The sequence below is a fragment of the Anoplopoma fimbria genome, chromosome 15 (genome assembly GCF_027596085.1).
Source record: "Anoplopoma fimbria isolate UVic2021 breed Golden Eagle Sablefish chromosome 15, Afim_UVic_2022, whole genome shotgun sequence".
NCBI classification, from domain to species: Eukaryota; Metazoa; Chordata; class Actinopteri; order Perciformes; family Anoplopomatidae; genus Anoplopoma; species Anoplopoma fimbria.
Window position 1 is genome coordinate 18,332,841 of NC_072463.1, and position 19,355 is coordinate 18,352,195.

At 43.4% G+C, this 19,355-nt stretch overlaps 1 protein-coding gene across 1 annotated transcript in view; it reads left to right on the forward strand.

The window, feature by feature from the left end:
• Window positions 1–19,355, forward strand: part of LOC129103785 (AT-rich interactive domain-containing protein 1B-like) — a 39,498-nt gene that overhangs the window by 9,251 nt on the left and 10,892 nt on the right. The window contains exons 3-9 of the mRNA XM_054614380.1: window positions 2,629–2,950; window positions 4,053–4,211; window positions 10,476–10,612; window positions 11,864–11,967; window positions 14,920–15,116; window positions 15,943–16,129; window positions 17,240–17,462. Of these exons, the coding sequence (XP_054470355.1) occupies window positions 2,629–2,950; window positions 4,053–4,211; window positions 10,476–10,612; window positions 11,864–11,967; window positions 14,920–15,116; window positions 15,943–16,129; window positions 17,240–17,462 (1,329 nt within the window). The remainder of the gene's footprint in view (window positions 1–2,628; window positions 2,951–4,052; window positions 4,212–10,475; window positions 10,613–11,863; window positions 11,968–14,919; window positions 15,117–15,942; window positions 16,130–17,239; window positions 17,463–19,355) is intronic.

Sequence of the window (19,355 nt, forward strand, 5' to 3'; positions counted from 1 at the left end):
GAAGATCAAAGAAAAAAACTGATCTTACTACTTTAACTCTTTCCCTGCAGAAACTTGTGATAATTTCTATCTGTTTCTATACAAAACTCCCATGACATCCATATTGGCTTTTACAGCCAATATTATTTGTCCCTAGGTCTGGACAAGCTTTTAAGAAAAAACCAGCTAATACCTATTTTCAGATCTATGAATTTAACACTATATAAAATCATCCTCAATTTAATCATGGACTATGTTTACAATAATACTACAGATTCTGTGAATTTATGTAACATTAGATTTTGCCTTCGCAATGATCCAACTTTTTCAAATGATGAAATCTGAATGGCACCTCCAAAGCCCTTAGAAAGCATGAATGACTTATGAAATCACCTAGAATTTCAGGGTTGAGCTCTCACTCATTTTAAAAATAGTGGGTTAGTACACTTTCTGTCCTTGAAGAAGCACTTTGGCGCAGCACCAATCCTTCAGGAAGTGAATCATTCTTGTCAGGACAGAGCAAGACTCTCATAGGAAAGCTTAGCATTAACCCAGTCCCACAGCTACTCTGTCTTTCCTTTGTCAGATGAGACAAACATAGCCCACAACTAGAACATTTGGAACGGTAGTACATCACGACTGATAAGTTTTCTCGATGCAGCACACAAAAACCTCTTAAGTTAGATTTGGTTTGGCATCTCACACCCTCCCAGTAAAGTTGAATAAAAGCCTCATGGAAACTTCCAGTAACTCCCACTCTTGGGGCTTTTAGCTCTTCCGCCAAATTGGGGGGAAAGAATGCAGATCGTCCAAATGGGACTTTGTGTTATAAACAACTCCCCGGGAGGTGTGCTGAAGACTCGGTCCATCACAAGGGCCAAAAACCACAGTGTCCGCCCAGGCTATTGAGAATGTATGGCAGGCGGCCATGACATGGGGCTCAACAGCTGTCCAGAAAGGGCTGAGAGAGGTCGCTGCCTGCGGCCTTGTTCCTCTGCAGCAAACCGAGCCGAGAGGAAGTAAGCTGCAGGACACCGTTCCCAGGACTTTTTTTATTTTCACAGCGTTGTAGGAAGTTGCTTGTGAGGGAAGAAACATGGAAATGTGTCTTTCACTGGTTGCAAGGTCTCAGAAGTATTATATATGCGTTCACACAGATGGACACACACACACACATACACACATGTACTGTGCACCATACGTATCCTCCTGTGTTCGTTAGCAGACATCCTTTCTTCCTGAACGCTTCCCTATTATAGCCCCAAAACCCTTGACAGGTGTCAGCCGTACTCAGCTCACCGACTCACCAAAGCCTGCCCAGGAATAATCCTCTTCTTCTTTTCCCATCTCCCCCAGTAGATTTCATCACAATTTCTGGACAAATTCAACCGAAGCTGCTGACTTTTATGGGAAAGATTTTTATTTTGATTCAATATAAATCCTATCTCGGGGGGCAGGAGTTCCCCCCCCCCTAACTTCTGTCTGTCTGTTTCCTCCTCCCTCCGTGCTGGTTCCTTCCCGCTCTCTCCCTCTGTTGGACTTGCAGGCTTATGTCATGTGGAAAGTGTCTTCACTGAAGCAGCTCGAGGACACTGGGAAGCCATTTCCATTTTCGTAGACGTTTCTTTTTTTTCCCCCTCTCTTGTGGAATATTGTCATTCAACTTTCCCTCGTCTGAGCGTGCAGAAAAGCCTTCAGGTTTTAAAGGGACTTGATCCCCTTTTCCAGACATATTCACAGAGGATTAAGCAGTGAGGCCCAACTAAAGCACCCTTAATGAAATCAAAATAAATAGCCCCCTCCACAATGGAGGATGCCACATTTTCCTTTCTATCATGCGGGGGGATTTGTCCAAGGGAGGGAATATCACAGTCAAAAGGCCCGGTGCCTGCAGAGGGAATACAATGTGATGTGCTCTGTGTGTGGGGTTGTACTGCTCTTACATGTACAGTAGGTGTGTTTTAGTGGACCGAAATGTATGTGCTGAGAGAGAGTCTTTGACAGCGTGGAGATTCTCTCTCAGCTCTTATTGCAGCTGGTGTTGGAGTCGAGCTTTGCTCTAAGAGCCAAAATGGAGGGGTTTAAGTGTGCCTTAGGAAAGCTTCTGGCATGGCGGCCGTGTGGCACTCCAGGGCAGCAAGAAAGCATTTACTGCAGATTAGAGCTCCTTTCAAGTGTTTCACAAAGTCAGCCTTAAGCTTGACAATTGTTCCCATGGCCATCCAGCAACCTGCAGCTGTGAAAAATGTCGCCACACGCCACACCCCACACCGTAGAGTTTTTACGGCCTCCTCTGGAAGTTAAAGAGGTTATGAATCAAAATTTAGTTTTGCTCTTTACATTCCTCGTCTGTCACACGATTATTTTCTTGAAGGATGGAATAGTATGTGTCACTGTTGCAGGTATAACAGCCAACAAGCACTTGATAAACTCCATTTCCCTCAAATGAAGTGATTCATAGCACCCTTCTCAGCACTATTTCACAGCAGCCATTTTGTGTCATTCTCGTAAGCAATCTATCAAATTCAAGTGAGAAGTTGAAAGTCTCAAGTTACAACCAGTCATGTTTAACGTTTTGAGTGACATTGTGCGTGTAATACCTACATTTTTCAATGATTTGAGGCTCATTCACATGTTGTCTTCTTCCAGGTAACTATCCTCGGCCCTCCAACTATGGCGGGCCTGCCAGCACCAGCTACAGCGGCCCCGGCCCTGGCATGACCAACAGTCTGGGAATGAATGCAAGCAGCCCCATGCACGGCCAGGGGCCCGGCCAGCCCATACCTGTAGGACGCAGCCACGGCCCGGGCAACCAGAACAGGGTGTACCCGCCCATGGCTCCCAGCTCCCCCAGCATGCCCCAGCCAGCAGGGCCTGGGATGGGCCCTCCTTCTTTGGGTAGCTCTAACCGCAAGGCCCAGGAGGCAGCAGCAGCTGCCATGCCGGGATCTGCCAATTCAACACACAACAGGTGAGAGCACAGCAAGAACTCAGCTCGAATGCCTTTAGTAAATCTTTTTTTTTTTAGTTAATCATGTGTTTCTGTTTTGCTTTGTGTTGCTTCTCACCTACGTTTAGTATATATATATATATATATATACAGTATAGGTACAGATGTGTGTGTATATTTGCATAAAATTCGTTGCTGCTGCTCTTAAGCCATAATTGTCCTAAAAGTGATCTTGACAAAGAGAGTATTGTGTAAATATATTATGGCCCAAACTCACTTGTGGGACTGATCATTTTTATTTCACCTGGAAATAATGCTCCTCTATCTCACATCAGGGTCATCTGTGGGGAGGTGTGCTGACAAGCACCACAGAGAGTTTCTGCCACAGAGTTTCCCTTATTTATTTTTTTTTCTCAACAGTCTTTTCAGATGTGAAGGCAAGAGTTGTTCTCAGGGGCTCCACGCTTCTATGAGCCATTTGCGGAGCTATCCCTATTTTCACACATCCCATAAAGTGCCTGACATTTTGATAGCTGGCACTATACACCAAGTGCCATTTGTTGCAGAAAGAGAGATATTGGTCTGTGAGCAGACTGTATGGGTTGAATACTGCACTGTCAAAACATAAAAGAAGAGAAAGCAAACCATAGGTTTAACTGTGAAAACACCAGAGACAGAAGTGACACCAAGCACCTTATCACAAATACAAAGCACTTTGATGCTATAATGGTAGGCTATACGAGTTAAGGGATATTATTTTTCCATCAGGGTTGGATCTGTGAATATATGAGTGTTGGTAGCGTTGGAGACCGGCGCTGTTGTGGGAATGTGTGGGCAGTAAACTTTTGCTGAACCCTGCCGGGAACTTGTGGAAACATGGCCGTCTTGTGAGAGGAAGGGTGGATTTATACGCTTCCTCCAATCGGTGCGGGTTTTGTCTAACAATGCATCATGGGAGCAGTCTCGCCGGCGTTCTCCAGGCAGAGGTGGCAGATTAACATTTGTCAATGTTCATTTCCATTTCTGACGAAGCATGAGTCAGACTGGAGACAGTGAGCATGTGATGATATTTCAAGTGAAGTGTCTCTTTTTTGTCGGGGGGTCCGTTGACGCCGATCTGCAGGCGGCCACCATATGCAAGGTCTCCAGTCCAGATGCAGCCTCCCCGACCTACCTCCACCCACTGGCCCTCACCCCAAGCCTCTACCCATCCACAACCTTCCCCTCCACTCAGACATCACCATCCACCCATCCTGCCACCCTCACATTCACAGCACTATAGGTAGGTCCACCACCCTCATGTGTGTGTTTACGCCTTAAAATATGTACTGTCTATATGTGTTTGTGTGTCATATGAAGAGACATCTTTCAGGCTAAACAGAACTGAAAGGGATCATGGGGATATTTCTCACAAGCTCCCTCTCAGAGCAAAAACAAGAAGAGTTATCATTGTTATCATCGTAATTGCCATCATCACCTTCAGCATCATCACTGTAGTCATCATTATCATCATCAGCATGTCTTAGTTACTCTAATGGCAACAACAAGTGAGCACAGACAGTATGATACATGGACACACACAGACACACTCACTGAGCTTCACATTGTCGTGTGCACTTCGTTGGCATTTTGCGGTGTGGCTGACAGTATGTGTGATTAATTACGTGCATCAGGGGGGCCCAGTGCTTTTCACACACACACACACACACACACACACACACACACACACACACACACACACACACACACACACACACACACACACACACACACACACACACACACACACACACACACACACACACACACAGAGCAATGCAAATGCTGGCCCAGCCATTAAGAGATGGCTGGGCTGTCAATAAGAAGTGGCATGACATGATCCCCACTGCTGGGACCAATCAGACTGACTGTCAGTCTCTCCTCACATTCACCGAGACACCAGAGAGGTGTCGGTGCTGCTGGAGGAGAGGATTCTCTCTCTCTGTCTAAAAAAGAGTGTTTGTGTCTTCAGGTATTTCTCCTCTCTGTGATCCATTTTGATTCACAATGAAAAAGTCCAGCGCAGTGACGGCTTTTCCTTTTGATTTTTCTTTGGATCTCTATCTCTTCCTTCTCTGTTCGGCTACAGTGGCTGTTGCTGCACATGCTCATGCTAACATCCAAATTGTGTTTATTGTGTTTATTCACTACTTCCACTGCACATGAGGATCAGTGTTCAAAAATCTGAGTCATTTTTCATTTTGCTTTTTTCAGAATATTGATTTTTTTTTACCTGACAAATAGGAATAAAAAAAGTAATAGTTTTGACTGAAACCATAAAAGGAACCTAACAGGTTATTAAGATGGACATTTTTGGAGAATACTCCAGTTTCTGTGCTGCCCTCAGAGTTGTTCGTGTCTGCTGTTGATCATTCTACCTCTTTCATCCATCCCCGTCTGCATCTGTTCTCTCTCCTCCCACCTGTTTCACTCTTTTTACCAACTCTCCCAACTGTATCGCCCTCTCCGTCTCCATGCTGCTCTGTTATCCTACCCAGACTGTTTTATCTCCCTCAGTCTTTCTTCCTCCCAATTTGCTTTTTGTTCTCCGTCGTCTCCAGCACAGCCTTGTTATGTTTTTCTTCCTCAGATCCCACTTTAGAACATCTGAGGGAGATCAGGAGAAAATTGGCCTCCGAAAACCTGCAGTTAAAGGCTCCAGTTCCCCCGTTTGCTCTCTGGATCTCAGTGCAACATTCTGAAACATTCAGACCTAGTTACTCTCTGTCTGAGAAACAAGTTGTTAGTCGTAGCACATGTCTAGTTTCACTCTTTGATGCATCAACCCTTAGTGAACTGCCACAGACGCCCGCTCCCGACCTTCCAAATCAGGGGCTAGCTAGTAGTGATGTCATTGGCTGGTCTCGTCTTTTCTTCATTTTCTTGAACACGTCCCCTTTATAACGTACCCACCAATAATTCCCTCTACATCTCCAACTCTCATCCCCCATCTCCATCCAACCCTGACTCAAACACACCCTCACACACTAGTAGACACACTCCAGCTTCATTACACTGAGTGAAAAGAATGCCAAATGAGCAGAGGAGGGCCACTTCTGCTATCCCATGACTGCAGGCGTGGGTCGTGATTAAGTCTTCATAAAATGTGGCGTGAGTGTTTTTTCCCCCCCAGAGATTTTCCTCCACAGGCTGACCGGATTATTGGTCAATCAGTTGGATCGGTGGTTGTTGGCCTAGAGCATTTTTGCACCCTGTTGCTCTACTAAAAGTTAACGTGAGCAGTGAAATATGTATTTTATTTTAATGACAAAGTCAAAAAATCTTGCTAATCCGAATTTTTGTAATCTAGGTTTGTTCTGGTGTTTCCAAAATAGATGGTGGTCTTTCTTAAAATTACATTTGAGGGAAAATGGCATCAGTTTTATGAAAAGTTGACTCTTTGGGCCCACTAGGCTGCCAGTTGTCAGTATGATGAATTGCAGCGTAAAAAGTCTGACATGTTATGTTCAAATAACACCGACGGTGTCAAGCCTGTCAGTGTGGAGGAGGTACAAGTTTGTTTGGAAGAAAGGTGTGGTACAACATTTTGTGGATTGATGTTTGGGGAATTTTTTTGGAAGAGAGTAGAGAACTGAAAGTATTAAAAGGTATAAGCTTTTCTTGGCAGCAGCTTCTGAGGACAGAATTGGCTTTTCAAATGACTTTCCAGCGCTGCCGGCGACACTCCGCAAAAAGTTCCTGGAGCTATAGGAACGGGCTCCGTCTAAAAAATAAGCACTTAGTAGAAGAAGAGCAAAGCTCTAAGAAAAAAAAGAGCCGTAAATCAAAGGGAAATTGAAGGGAGAAAAACGTTGGAAGAGGGAAGAAGAGAGGAGAGGAGAGTGCTCCGAGGCAAATCCTCGCCAAATAATTCATTTCTGACCTCCTTAGTAAGTAAATTTGCTAAATAAATAAGAGCAGCGCTTGAATGTCAAGAACGAGGGATGCTGCCTGTGGTGCTTTGTCGCTTGCAGTCTTGGCAGTGTAGCGCAGCGCTCTGCTTTCATTAGATGGGCAAAATAAATGGCTTCTCCTCCATCCATCCTGAGCTGTTTGATGTTTGGGAAGGAGGGGGAGGGAGAAGGGAAGAGTAGCTTTTCTCTGGATTTAATATGTTAAAAGCTGTCCTGTTTTTTGTGGGGGGTTTATTCTGCCCCCCTCCTGTGTACGTGTTTGTGTGGTGAGTTGAGTCAGGAGTTTGGAGGAGCTATGAGCCCAAGCTGCCCTGAGAACAGATTGGGTCCATATATAATTCATGGCCTCCAGCCGATCCACTCCATCCTTCCATCCAGCAGCCTCTCTCTGGCTCTTTTTTCTCTCACTTTCTTCTACACACTCCCTTCTTCTACACACACACACACACACACACACACAAACACAAAGCCGAGGGATCGATAGGGAGGGACGCTCAGCCATCACAAACTCCTGCAGGCCCAGCGCTTCTGCTGTCTGGTCCAGTTAGCAGCGCTGGGAGGCATCAGCGTGGCCTGTCACCACGAATGAAGGACAAAGGCGCTGCCACTTCTAGAGAGACACCGTCAGCTGGTTGGCTGGCACCTCGTAACCATGGCATCCCCTTGGCAACAGCGCCCACCCCGCGCATGAACACAAGGACACGCTCAAACACACACACACACACACACACACACACACACACACACACACACACACACACACACTCTGCCCACGGTGCGAAAGTGGCCTTCTCCGATGCCCTTCATACATGTGGACTGACTAGCAAAAAGAGAGAGATGGCTCTGTGAGTGTGTGTGTCTTTAGAATTAGGGAAAAACAAGGGGGAGAATAAAGGATAGCCATGGTAGAGTATTTAGATAGAATTAATAGAAAAACAATGTTAGTTGTCAATTTGAAGTGGTAAAAAAAAAAAACAGTGTCTGTTGCTATCATGCATTTCATCTGTGAGATGTGATAGCCTTTCTGCCCTAATGGTGTCTGGACAGGCCGAACAAACCAGAGTTCCAAAAGCAAGATTACATCTTACATCCTCCCTATATTGTGGTGTCAAAACTCTCACGCTAACTTTTCATAAAAAAAGCAGAAAACTCTGAGAGTGTTTCGCTGTGCTGTTTCTATCTGTCTCCCTCCTCAGGCCACTCCTAAACAACAAACTGAGAGTGCACTGGCCTGATGGTGTTAGTATAGATGTTTCCATGTTTCTTACTGTGTGTGTGTGTGTGTGTGTGTGTGTGTGTGTGTGTGTGTGTGTGTGTGTGTGTGTGTGTGTGTGTGTGTGTGTGTGTGTGTGTGTGTGTGTGTGTGTGTGTGTGTGTCTTTGAGAGTGTGTTCCCTCGGCTCAGTCTCATGGAACAGCGATTACCTCCAGCTCTGGGGCCCTGAGCTGAAGATACGCCCCCCATCGGTCCACCAGGGACACATACACACAACAACTCAGGCTTCCTCTTGCCTTAATTTCCCTCCCTCCTTCTCTCTCCCTCCAACTCCCTTCTTTTTCTTTTCCTCTCCCTCTGCATCCATCCATCCCTCCTCTCTCTCTTCTTTCACTCACTCCTCTCTCTGCGGCAACAGGATGTTTCTTTTTTTTTTCTCCGGCACAAAGGTGCCTGAGAGCAAGATGAATGCGCTGTGCCTTTTTTTTTTTTTTCTCTCCCCCTACGATAGCGGCACATGCATATATTAAGTGTGATTAAACGCTGTGCAATGCCTCCATCAAGTGCTTTCTAATGGGCTTTTTTATGACATGAATTAGTCATAATGGGAGAGTGCCACAGTTGAAAACCTCCAACCACTGTTGTTGTTGTTGTTGTTGTTTTGGATATTTCACCATTCACATGAGAGCTTCTGCTTATATTGCTTAATGCTGGGTGAGGGGCGTTTTTAACAGTATGGATAAATGAGGTTCTCGGGCATTTCCAAACTTTTTTTATTTTCCTTGCTGGCTTATCAGCGCTCTTTTTTTTTTCAAGAGTTTGCGTGCAGCATACATTTTTACTCGCGGGGAAAGTTGCAACGATCAAAAGGTACATTTATTTCTGTGTCTTGACTCACACAAAGCTTTTTAGGGAACACGTAGGCAGCAAACGAAGGAGTCTATATTTCCCCCATTCTATGGAAACGGGGCCAGATAAGCGTGGATTTGGTGTGAGCTTGTTTCTTTGCCATGGCGCTCCCCTGTGCACCTCGGCCCCCATAGAGGGATTACATATGTATCATCAGCCGTGCTCTATGACTAATTACATCTGTGAGATGAGATTATGGGGAGGTTTACAGAGCCAATCCCTCCTCTTAGGCTATGTGTATCGGTTCCAACATGAGGTATTACACTATGTGTCTGTGTGTGAGTGTGTGAAAGAGAGAAAGATGCCAGTTAGGAGGGAATTGACTGACACAAATCCGGATATAATTTTTCTTTTCGTCCACATAAAACGATGTTGCATTTCGGGCCAAATACACCTCCTTATGGTCTGTCGTTGCCCAACATTGTCTCTCTGATGTCTTCCTTCCTTCCTGCTTTCCTTTCATCCTTTCTTCCTTTACATCCACCCGTGCTATCATTCACTTACTTAGTTGTCTAGCCCTTCCCTCCTCTCCTTGACTGTCTTCCTTTCTTTTCCGTTTTATCCTGCATTCTCAGTCTAACACCTTTCCGCTCTTATTTGTTCAGTCGTTTAGGCCTCTGTCTGTTTTCACCTCACATGTTCTTTTCTTTCAGTCTTTCTCCCTCTTTTCTCCCAACCTTCTTTTATATGGTTGTCCAGGAGATAATCTTGAGACAGCAGGAGATAGACCAAATTGTTCCAAACACGGTGTTCCCTTTCAGCCCCCATGTCACTGGCTTTGGCCTGCCTTGCATGCAATGATAGATGTTGCCTTCAATCACACACACACACACACACACACGCACACGCACACACACATCTCTTACACACACACACACACACACATGGATGGCCAGCATTCAGCAGGTTGCAGATAAGCCCCTCTGATGTCACTTGCAACACCATGTGATGAGCCGCCTGAGAGAGAGAGAGAGAGAGAGAGGGAAGGGAGGCTCAGGGAGGGAGATTGAGCGGGATTGACTTCTGCTGTCACCATGGCAACAAATAACATGATCCTCTCCAAAAGCACACCTTAATTAGTTAAATTATGACTTGTGGGAGAGGGAGGAAGGGGGGGAGTTGTAGAGGAGAAGAGCAAAGAGAGGATGGGAGTTTTTCTTCTTTCGATGCTGCATGCGCATCTTCAACCTTTTGGAAGAGCGGTGTGTTTGATCAGGGATATGTTGTGTACCGTGCTTTCATTTTGACTTTCAGATATACATGCTGCTCAGTTTTTACTACAAACAATAAAGCAGCATGCCAGTGACAGACTGCCAAATATCATCTTTGTACAATTTTGTGACTTCTGTTCTTCGGCAGCTTTCACTGTGACCCACTTATTTCTCCACAGCCTGTCATTACATTGTGAAATCTAAACTGGATTCATCTCTACCACTCCTACTAACATCTTTCTCCTCTTTCTGTGGTAGGCAGGGCAGCTATCAAGGCCCTGGCATCAGCCAGGCCAGCACCATGGCTACCACTGTCCCCAACAGCCAGCCAACGGGAAACAACAGCTTAGCCATGGGCAACGCACAAGGTCCAGCCTACAATATGCCGCCTTCAGGTATACTTGCTGAATGCCAACCAGCAGATTAATGCTCTTTGTTGTCTTAGGTTTGAATACTTCCATACAGGTTTTGACATAACCATACAGATGTCAGGACTCAAACCCCATCTTTACTGACTTCTTGTATTGCAATGTAAAGAATACATGCTGATAAAATAGAGAAAAACCTGCTGAATAAGAAATCGCAGTCCCAGGTTCATGTCCAGAGACAGAGAGAGAGAGGGAGGACTAAAAGGGGCAAAAAGTAGTAAAAGGTTAAGAATTCAAGAGTTACTTTCTGAGCTCTTACTTTTTCTGTAGAGCTGGCTCTCCAGTGAGCAAAGACTAATGCAGTGCTTCACTTTTTTCTTTCAGTCCTTCACCCCGCTGCATTGTTGCTAAATGCACCTCGGTGAGCAGTTTCGCTCCTAAAATGAAAGGCACCTTTTATTTAAACGCAAATATCAGAATGCGTGACATTTGGAAAACTTCAAACGAATTAGAGCGCCAAGGTTCCTCAAAACTCATCTGGTTTGCCCCTGGGCACGGTAAAAAGCCATTAGTTTCCCCACCGTGCCGCCGCACACAAGGGAAAAATAAAGAGGGGAGCCTCGTATTCAAGGACCCCCTTCTTTCCTTTAATATGAAATATGCAGCTGGCACTATGAAAAGCAGTCTTTAAGGACCTCAGCTCTTCTTCAATTAGAAACCTCGCAAAGGTACACAAGTCAGCCAACATCTCCTTCCCATACTGTTGCCACTTTGAATACGTGAGATCATCTAAGTTTTCTCCCACACTAAGAATGTGCAGTCAGCAAGGTTGAAAGAGAGCACCGGCTCACTTTAGTGGAGTCTTATCTCATTTGTGACTGTATCTTCCTTAAGCAGCAGTATTTTTACGTTGTTTTTTTACGCTTTTATATTTTTTTTTCTTGGACATGAATGACTGGACAGACTTTAGAGGCCCCTTGAGAACACAGAAAGAAGAATATTTACTTTGTCTGTGACATCATACAAACAATTATCAAGCAGCTTTAACATTCACAACTGTTCGGTTTAAGGAGTTGAATCATGTTGAATCGACTCTTATACAAAAACATGGCGAGTATACATCTTCATTACATTGTGGTGAAAGAATACCTGCTGGGACAAAACTTTATTATCTTCTATATTAATGCTATTTATGGCCAAAGGACATAGCTTACCTGTCCACAGATGTATTTTGCTATATGTTTTTATGATTTTAATGTTTCCTCATTCTTGGTGAAGGAGCCACTGGAATGTCAGGAGACGGGATGATGAGCCCAGATGGGAAATCGAAAACGGACATAAAAGACGACAGCGGCCCCACCAACGAGCCTCACAAACCAAAGGTACCTCCTTGACCTTTTTTCCTCTTGACATCCTTCTTTGCAATTCCCTCTCTTCCTCTCATTTTTTATGTTGTTTTGTTTTTTGATCTTGCTCCCCTAATGAAGCAAACCAAATCTGATCAGCATAAGCTGCCTCAGCACAGTGGGCTGTTTCTCTGTTGTTTTCTCGCCATATTTAATGATTTGTTTAACATTTACCATTCCTAATGTTTTCCTCGCTTTGTTTTTGCCCTCAGCACTCTCTTCTTGCCGATGTTTTGGCAGCCCGAGCTGCAAAAAAAAAAGAGAGAAAGAGAGGGCTGGGTATCTGCAGTACACACATGCGTGTACACACATTTAAAAACAATACAGTGCATGTACACACACACACACACACACACACACACACACACACACAACATGTGCATATTCCTTCATTCCTTTTATTTAACATAAAGTTAGGCAGCATCCACTTGCCTCTCCAGAATGTCCACACACACATACACACACGCACTATCCTCCTCTTAAGCACTTCTTCCTCAGTGCCTCACACAAACACACACACGTCCCAATACACAATGCTGACTTCTCATTTCGCCCTACAATTGCAGCTCGGCTTGGCTCAGCACAGCAACAACAGAACTCTGCTCTTTGCTCTTTTCTACCCCCTCCCCTTGTTTTTGCTTAACAGCCCCTCTCTCTCACACACACACACAGCTGTGCACAAACACACTCACACACCTCCATCACATCCACTACACGTCTTTTCCCTCCAAATCCCTGTCTTTTCTTTTGCTGATTGCGGTAGTAGGGCCTTTTGAATTATTTAAGGCAGTCAGAGCAGCCAGAAAGACCCCCAGTGCTCCCAAAAGAGATGATCTGTCTGCCAAAAGAGAGAGGGAGAGGGAGAAAGAGAGAGAGATAGGGAGAGGGAGAAAGATAAGGTTTTGCTGACACGAGCATTCTGTACACAGACCAGAAGCACTTGTCAAGCTGTTGTTCCCTCTTTCGCAGTCTCTTTTAAACACACACACACACACACACACACACACACACACACACACACACACACACACACACACACACACACACACACACACACACACACACACACATAAACGATCAAATGTATGCACACATACACAAGACTCACACACTAATGTGAGCTAACATGAAGTGATTTACACAAAGTGAAGTGCACACACACATATACATAGACACAGACTTATCATACTGATCTCATATTGGTCTCATACATCATACTGATACTCTAGCATAGACACAATAGCAGTAAGACACGCAAAATCTTTCACAAACACACACACACACTACCGTACATTGGCTATAGGGCTATTTAAGCCAAAAATAAACTAAACTAACATTAATACAGTAATTCCAATTCATGCTACGTTAAACTTCTACTCCATTACATTTTTACAGGGGGAAATTGAGCAGCCGCATCATTAAAGTAATGCTTACACATATTTGCATTAAGAATTATTACGTAATACTATGCAACATTCTGAAACGGTACATTCCGTGTAAGGAGTACTTTTGATTTTGCTACATTAAGTATATTTTATATATGCTTTTGTGCTTTTACTTAGGATACTACTCGTATTACTGCTACGAGTATTCATAAATCATGGTATTGCTACTTTTTTTTTCCACGGATATATACAGCATACAAAATATATTCTAGACCCACCTAGACACTAACAGCAGTGGTAGCAGTATTACGTTTCTTTACTTAAAGTGGCCCTATTATGCTTTTTCACTTTTTCCCTCTCCTTTAGTGTGTTATATATATTTTTGTACATGTAAAAGGTCCGTAGAGTGTAAAACCTGAAGTCCACGCCTAAAAGGAGTTACCCTCCCCCTCAGAAGTTCCTGAGCTGCCTGAAACGGCTCCATTGAAATCTCTCCTTCACTTCTGTAACTTTATGAGGTCACAATGTTACGGAAGTGACGTAAAACTCCTTCCGGCTAGTTTGGCCCTCAAACAACAAAAGAGAGAGATGGAGCTGAAGCTCCGGAGGAAGAGTTTTATTAAATGTGAAACGTTGACCAATCCCAACAGAGCGGGCTAGCTGACCAATCAGGGCAGACTTTGCTTTCTGGAGGGAGGAGCAAACACTACAACGGAGTGTTTCAGAGAGAGGGTGAGAAGAGGTGCTGCAGGACTGCCAGAATGACAAAAACAAGGCGGATTATGAGCATTAACGCATGTAAACATGTTGTAAGTGTAACTTGAGATAAAAATATGCACCCAGAAAATAGCATAATAGGGACTGTTTAAGTAAAAGCAGCAATGTCCTGAAGTAAAACACAAATACAAAATTACAGGTACAGTAAAAGTCCTTGATTCAGAACTAACCCTAACCCTGACTTTATAGTTTTATTGTATGTGTATTATTACTGATGCTTTAAATGTAAGCTGATTCTTTAATTGTTGCTGTTTAAAGTGGAGCTAATTTTACTACTTTATATCGTCTTAACGTTATAAGAGTATGTGAAGTGTTTAACTCTCAAACAAAGCATCAGATTTAATAAACTGGTCCTATATTCCTGATAGAAATTGCATTTTAAGAAAGTAATTATTGACTCTAGCTGTCAAATAAATGTAATGGAGTAATAAAGTTAAATATTTCCCATTAAAATGTAGTGAGGTACAAGTAATAAGTAAATGAGAAATACTCAAGTAGAATGGAAGTACCTCCAAATTGTACTTAAGCACAGTACTCGATGAACTCATGCATATCAACACAAACACACACACACGTGTCCGTATGTCCGTGCGTCCGTATGGATTCATTTTGGGTTATCTACCGTTGCAAACTTGACCTATGACCTCACTCTTGTTGTTTGGACAGTGGTAGAACACACCACTGTGCTATACTGATAGCAAGGAGGTGGGTGATGGATTCCTTTTTACAAAGAAAATGAAATCCTCTTTCTCTCCACTCTTCTCAGCAGCTACAGGACGGCTACAGCAACAATAACAGCAGCAGTAGCTCCCAGCAGTGTGTGTCCCAGCCAGCCACGCCAGGCGGGGCCCTGCCTGTGCCCTCCCCCTCTCCCCCAGCCCAGCCAGCCTGTCCTCGTACCACGGAGACGACAGCGACAGCATCAGCAGCCCCCCCTGGCCCCTCAAGACCCCCTCCAGTCCTGTAAGCACTAGAAGCTCATACACTATTGGACGGATGGATGATTGCATTTACTGAATAATTACAGGAATTACATAAATACTTAGACACAGAAACCAAACAGAGCGACTTAACGATCAGTTAAACAAAGGGAATTTCCCTTTATGGACAATAATGTCAGCATAAGCTGTTAGTTTGATTGATTCATGTATGACTGAAGGATTATTGTGTAATTACATGATCAAAAGCTGGTTCTTGGACCACAGAAGTCTTTTGGATCCTGGACTGAAGCCAGACATGACTGTGAGAGATTAAACTTTGTCCTTCAATTTGAAATTGAGGGATATGAATGCGCAGTGAATGAACTTTGAAGTAAACACAGGCTGCACACTGAACAAAGTGCTCTAAAGAAGTGTTTATTTTTGCTTGGTCATTCAACCAAGGGCCTACTTCAGGATGTGTAAATATGGGATGAAACTTTAATGATCCTCATGGGAGAGTGGGTTGTTGTAGCAGAAAACAGAAATACGATACAGCAAAGAAAAATAATCTGCAGAATAAACTATATCAGTATATCAGAATGTAAAGCATATACTGAGCAGTAATTGCATTTTTAGAGTGATGTAAATATCGTGTCCACAGGACATGAATGAAAAATGTAAGAAACACATTATTTCATTGTAGTTACATACATATATGGTCTACAACATATAGTAAAAATTGTATTTATATGATTAAAATGTGTATAACAAGAATGTAGTGTATAAAAAGTCACTTTCCTACATTTACATTACCATAAGAAAATCTTCATCTCTCACCAGAAAACCAACCCGAACTCCTCCTCTGTCAGTGGGGAGCGAATCTCGCGGCTGTTTGAGCTGGGTGTGGAGCCGGAGAGGCGGGGCTGGGTGGAGCGATACCTGACCTTCATGGAGGAAAGGGGCACGCCTGTTACCCAGCTCCCCGCTGTGGGCAAGAAGCCGCTGGACCTCTGGAAGCTCTACATAGCTGTTCGGGAGATAGGAGGCCTCGCCATGGTAATGTTTAAGGAACACACTCAATGTTGTTGAGAAAATGTTAGAATAGATTCAACGTTACTGTCCCTGGACAGGAGCACAGATACTGAGACTGCAGACAGGTCAGTTCAAAAGAGTATTCTAAGCAGAACATATACAGGAAACTTGTATCATTCTGCCCTTGTGCATCAGCTATTTAATATTCTCTAGCAATGTGCAGTGAAGCAGCATGGCATATGGCGAGCTTGTAAATGTCGAGAGATGTACTCAAGAGAATGAAATAAATCTTAGGGAACCCGTATTCCTGAATATTTCAAAATACTTGTGTTTTGAGAAAACTCCACGTGTCAACCCGCGTGTGATAAAAATGTAAAACATATAAAGCTTAACATTCTGACGGTAGCAGGATTTACAGGAAACTGCAATGGTCAGTTGTATGCTGCTGTAATAGCCTCCACTCTTCTAGAAAGGCTTTTTCACAAGATTTTGTAACCTGCAAAGGATTTTCTACCATTCAGCCACAATAGTGAGATGAGTGAGGTCGGTCAGTTGGATGGATGGGCTTGAGGTCAGGGCACTGTGCAGGCCAGTCAAGTTCTTCCACACGGAAATCTGGTAAAATCATTCCTTTATGGATCTTGCTTTATGCCTCAGACATGGTCACGTTGAAACAGGAAATAACCTTCTCCAAACTGTTTGCCGCAAAACTGGAAGTGTACCTTTGTCTGAATTTTTTTTTTATGTTGTAGGATAATTGTGGGTTTGACCCTTATTGTAACTGTGGACCATGAAAAAAGCCTTAGCTGTGGTCAGGCGTGTCCACGTACTTGGTGTCCATATAATGTAGTACTTTTTTTGCTTCTAGATTAAAAACAGCAATGTGAAAAGTATGTGCATTACTCAAGATTGACCTTTAACTCTGTGGTTATAGTAAGTATAAAAAACATTAAGTGCACAGCCATAGAATTGATGAGATTGATTAAATTCAGCAGGCTGTGGTCTACCATACTCCGGGCAAGATGACAAGTGTGTGGCTGATGCTGCAGGGATCCATTACTATATAGAGAAAGGACATGAGCACAGTTGTGCACATTCATTGAGATCAGTGATCCCCAATCTTCAACCACTCAGGTAAACAAGAATAAGAAGTGGCGCGAGCTGTCCACCACCCTGAACGTGGGTACATCCAGCACCTCCGCCAGCTCGCTCAAGAAGCAGTACATCCAGTATCTGTTTGCCTACGAGTGTAAGATGGAGAGGGGAGAAGAGCCGCCGGCAGACAGCAGCAGCAGTGGCAGCAGCGTGGCTGGAGGTGACAGCAGGAAGCAGGTGAAGATCCAGCCACCCTCACCTGGTAAGGTTTTATTTTGATTTTTTTCATGACTCCACTCTCCCACCTGTCGGCAGCCAAACAACAGGTGGTGCTGATCAAACTACAGTAGTCAGGAATCTTCAGAGGCCGAGTGATCTGTATTCATGACAATGTGGCGTACAACATCCCCACAATAAAGGTGTTCCAGTCAGAAACATCGTAGTGAAGGTAGCTGCTATGCTAGTGTCTTGGAAGACTTGGAACTGGCAGACATATTAGTTGCAGGTTGTGTTAATTTGTTCCCCAGTTTAGGTTTTGGTGACAGACAACTGATACGGCCTAAACAAACAGTGCCATTTGATTTTTCAGCTCATTAGCTATTAGCTATTTTATAAAAGTAAATGTTATGGTGCGAGGTATGTTATGCTATGCACATTAGTAGATTTCAAATAGAGAAGTGATTCATGAGATCCAAAAACATGAATGATCAATGTCTGTCCAACAGAAAGACAGTTTATAGATGCACTGACAGTTAAAGGGTCAGTTTAATTCAATTACATTTTGGAAAGTGACAAACCTCAACAAAATCTATATTGTAAATACCTTAGAGAGAAAATGTTTTCTTTCATTTGGCAAAAATTTGGTAAAAATAGCATACATGAACACATGAACACACCTTAACACCCAGGAGACATTTATGAACATTAGCACTGTTTTGATGAAATGATTCTTAGTTTAATGAAGGTGAGCTACGATCAGCACTCGCACCTCAAACCCCGGACTCGCCTTTATTTGATTACAGTGCTTCAGAGGTTAAGTAATATTGTTTTGGCACAGCACCACAACAAAAAGGGTACTTTTTGTTTGTGTGTATCGCCTGTTCACACCGTGTGTCTCTGAATACAATTATGACGTGAGAATCAGAGGAGAAGAGGGGGAAAAGTTGGAGCGATATAGAGCTGTAAGGTCACGTCTCTAATTTGCAGCGGAGATGAGAAAAGTGACCCTGGCTTTTAAATAGAACATCAGAGCACTTCACCTGCCTGAGACACTGCAGATTGCTTTTCCTGGTGGGTGGAAAAGAGCATCTGCCTTCATTTGCATACACATACGTACAGAACACACAAGCCACACACACACATATATATATATATATATAAACACTTCATATTCCCTCATGCTCATAACACTTAATAATTCTCAATTCAGCCCCCTCTCATCTATTTAGCGGGACCTAACCACGCCAATTTCACAGAATCTCATTTTGCCCACATCGGCTGATGGGACCATGGTACACATAATCAGAGATAGCGTCTGGAATGTGAAATACGGAAAGGTCAATACTTTGGATGTTTGGACTGCCTTTTGGATATGCAGCATTAAAACTGTAAAGTAAAAAACACTTGATTGATGTGAGATCTGCTGCATAATTTCTGTATCACCTGCTCAAGTAAAAAAAGGTGGTCCTCATGAGATTTGAACCTCTACTGCTAGAACTGCAATATTGATGGTAGAAAAGAAATATAAAAATATTCTACATGTGCTAAAGTGGATTTAAAATGTTTCTAAGAGTCATTTCATAGTTTTGGCAATCATTCTTTCCACAAATCTAACCAAATTAACTACATCAGTGGACACATCAACATTGGTTACAAGAAGTTAGACGGGGCAAGAAACACGAGCAGTCAGGTTTGTAATAAATCTTCAGATTAGCTAAAACTGAACTAAAAAGAGACAACAAAGTCATACAGTTAAATTATCACCCAAACTTTGTGTTGTAAACCTCCATCAGCGTTAACAGCCAGACTTCCTTGATCAAATATAAATGTGTCCTGCAGCCGTAAAAGAAGCAGCCATGATCTGTGCGATGACGGACTATTACTATGGTTGAATCAATCAAATGATTCTGTATTGTTGGCATTGTGATTCATTTTT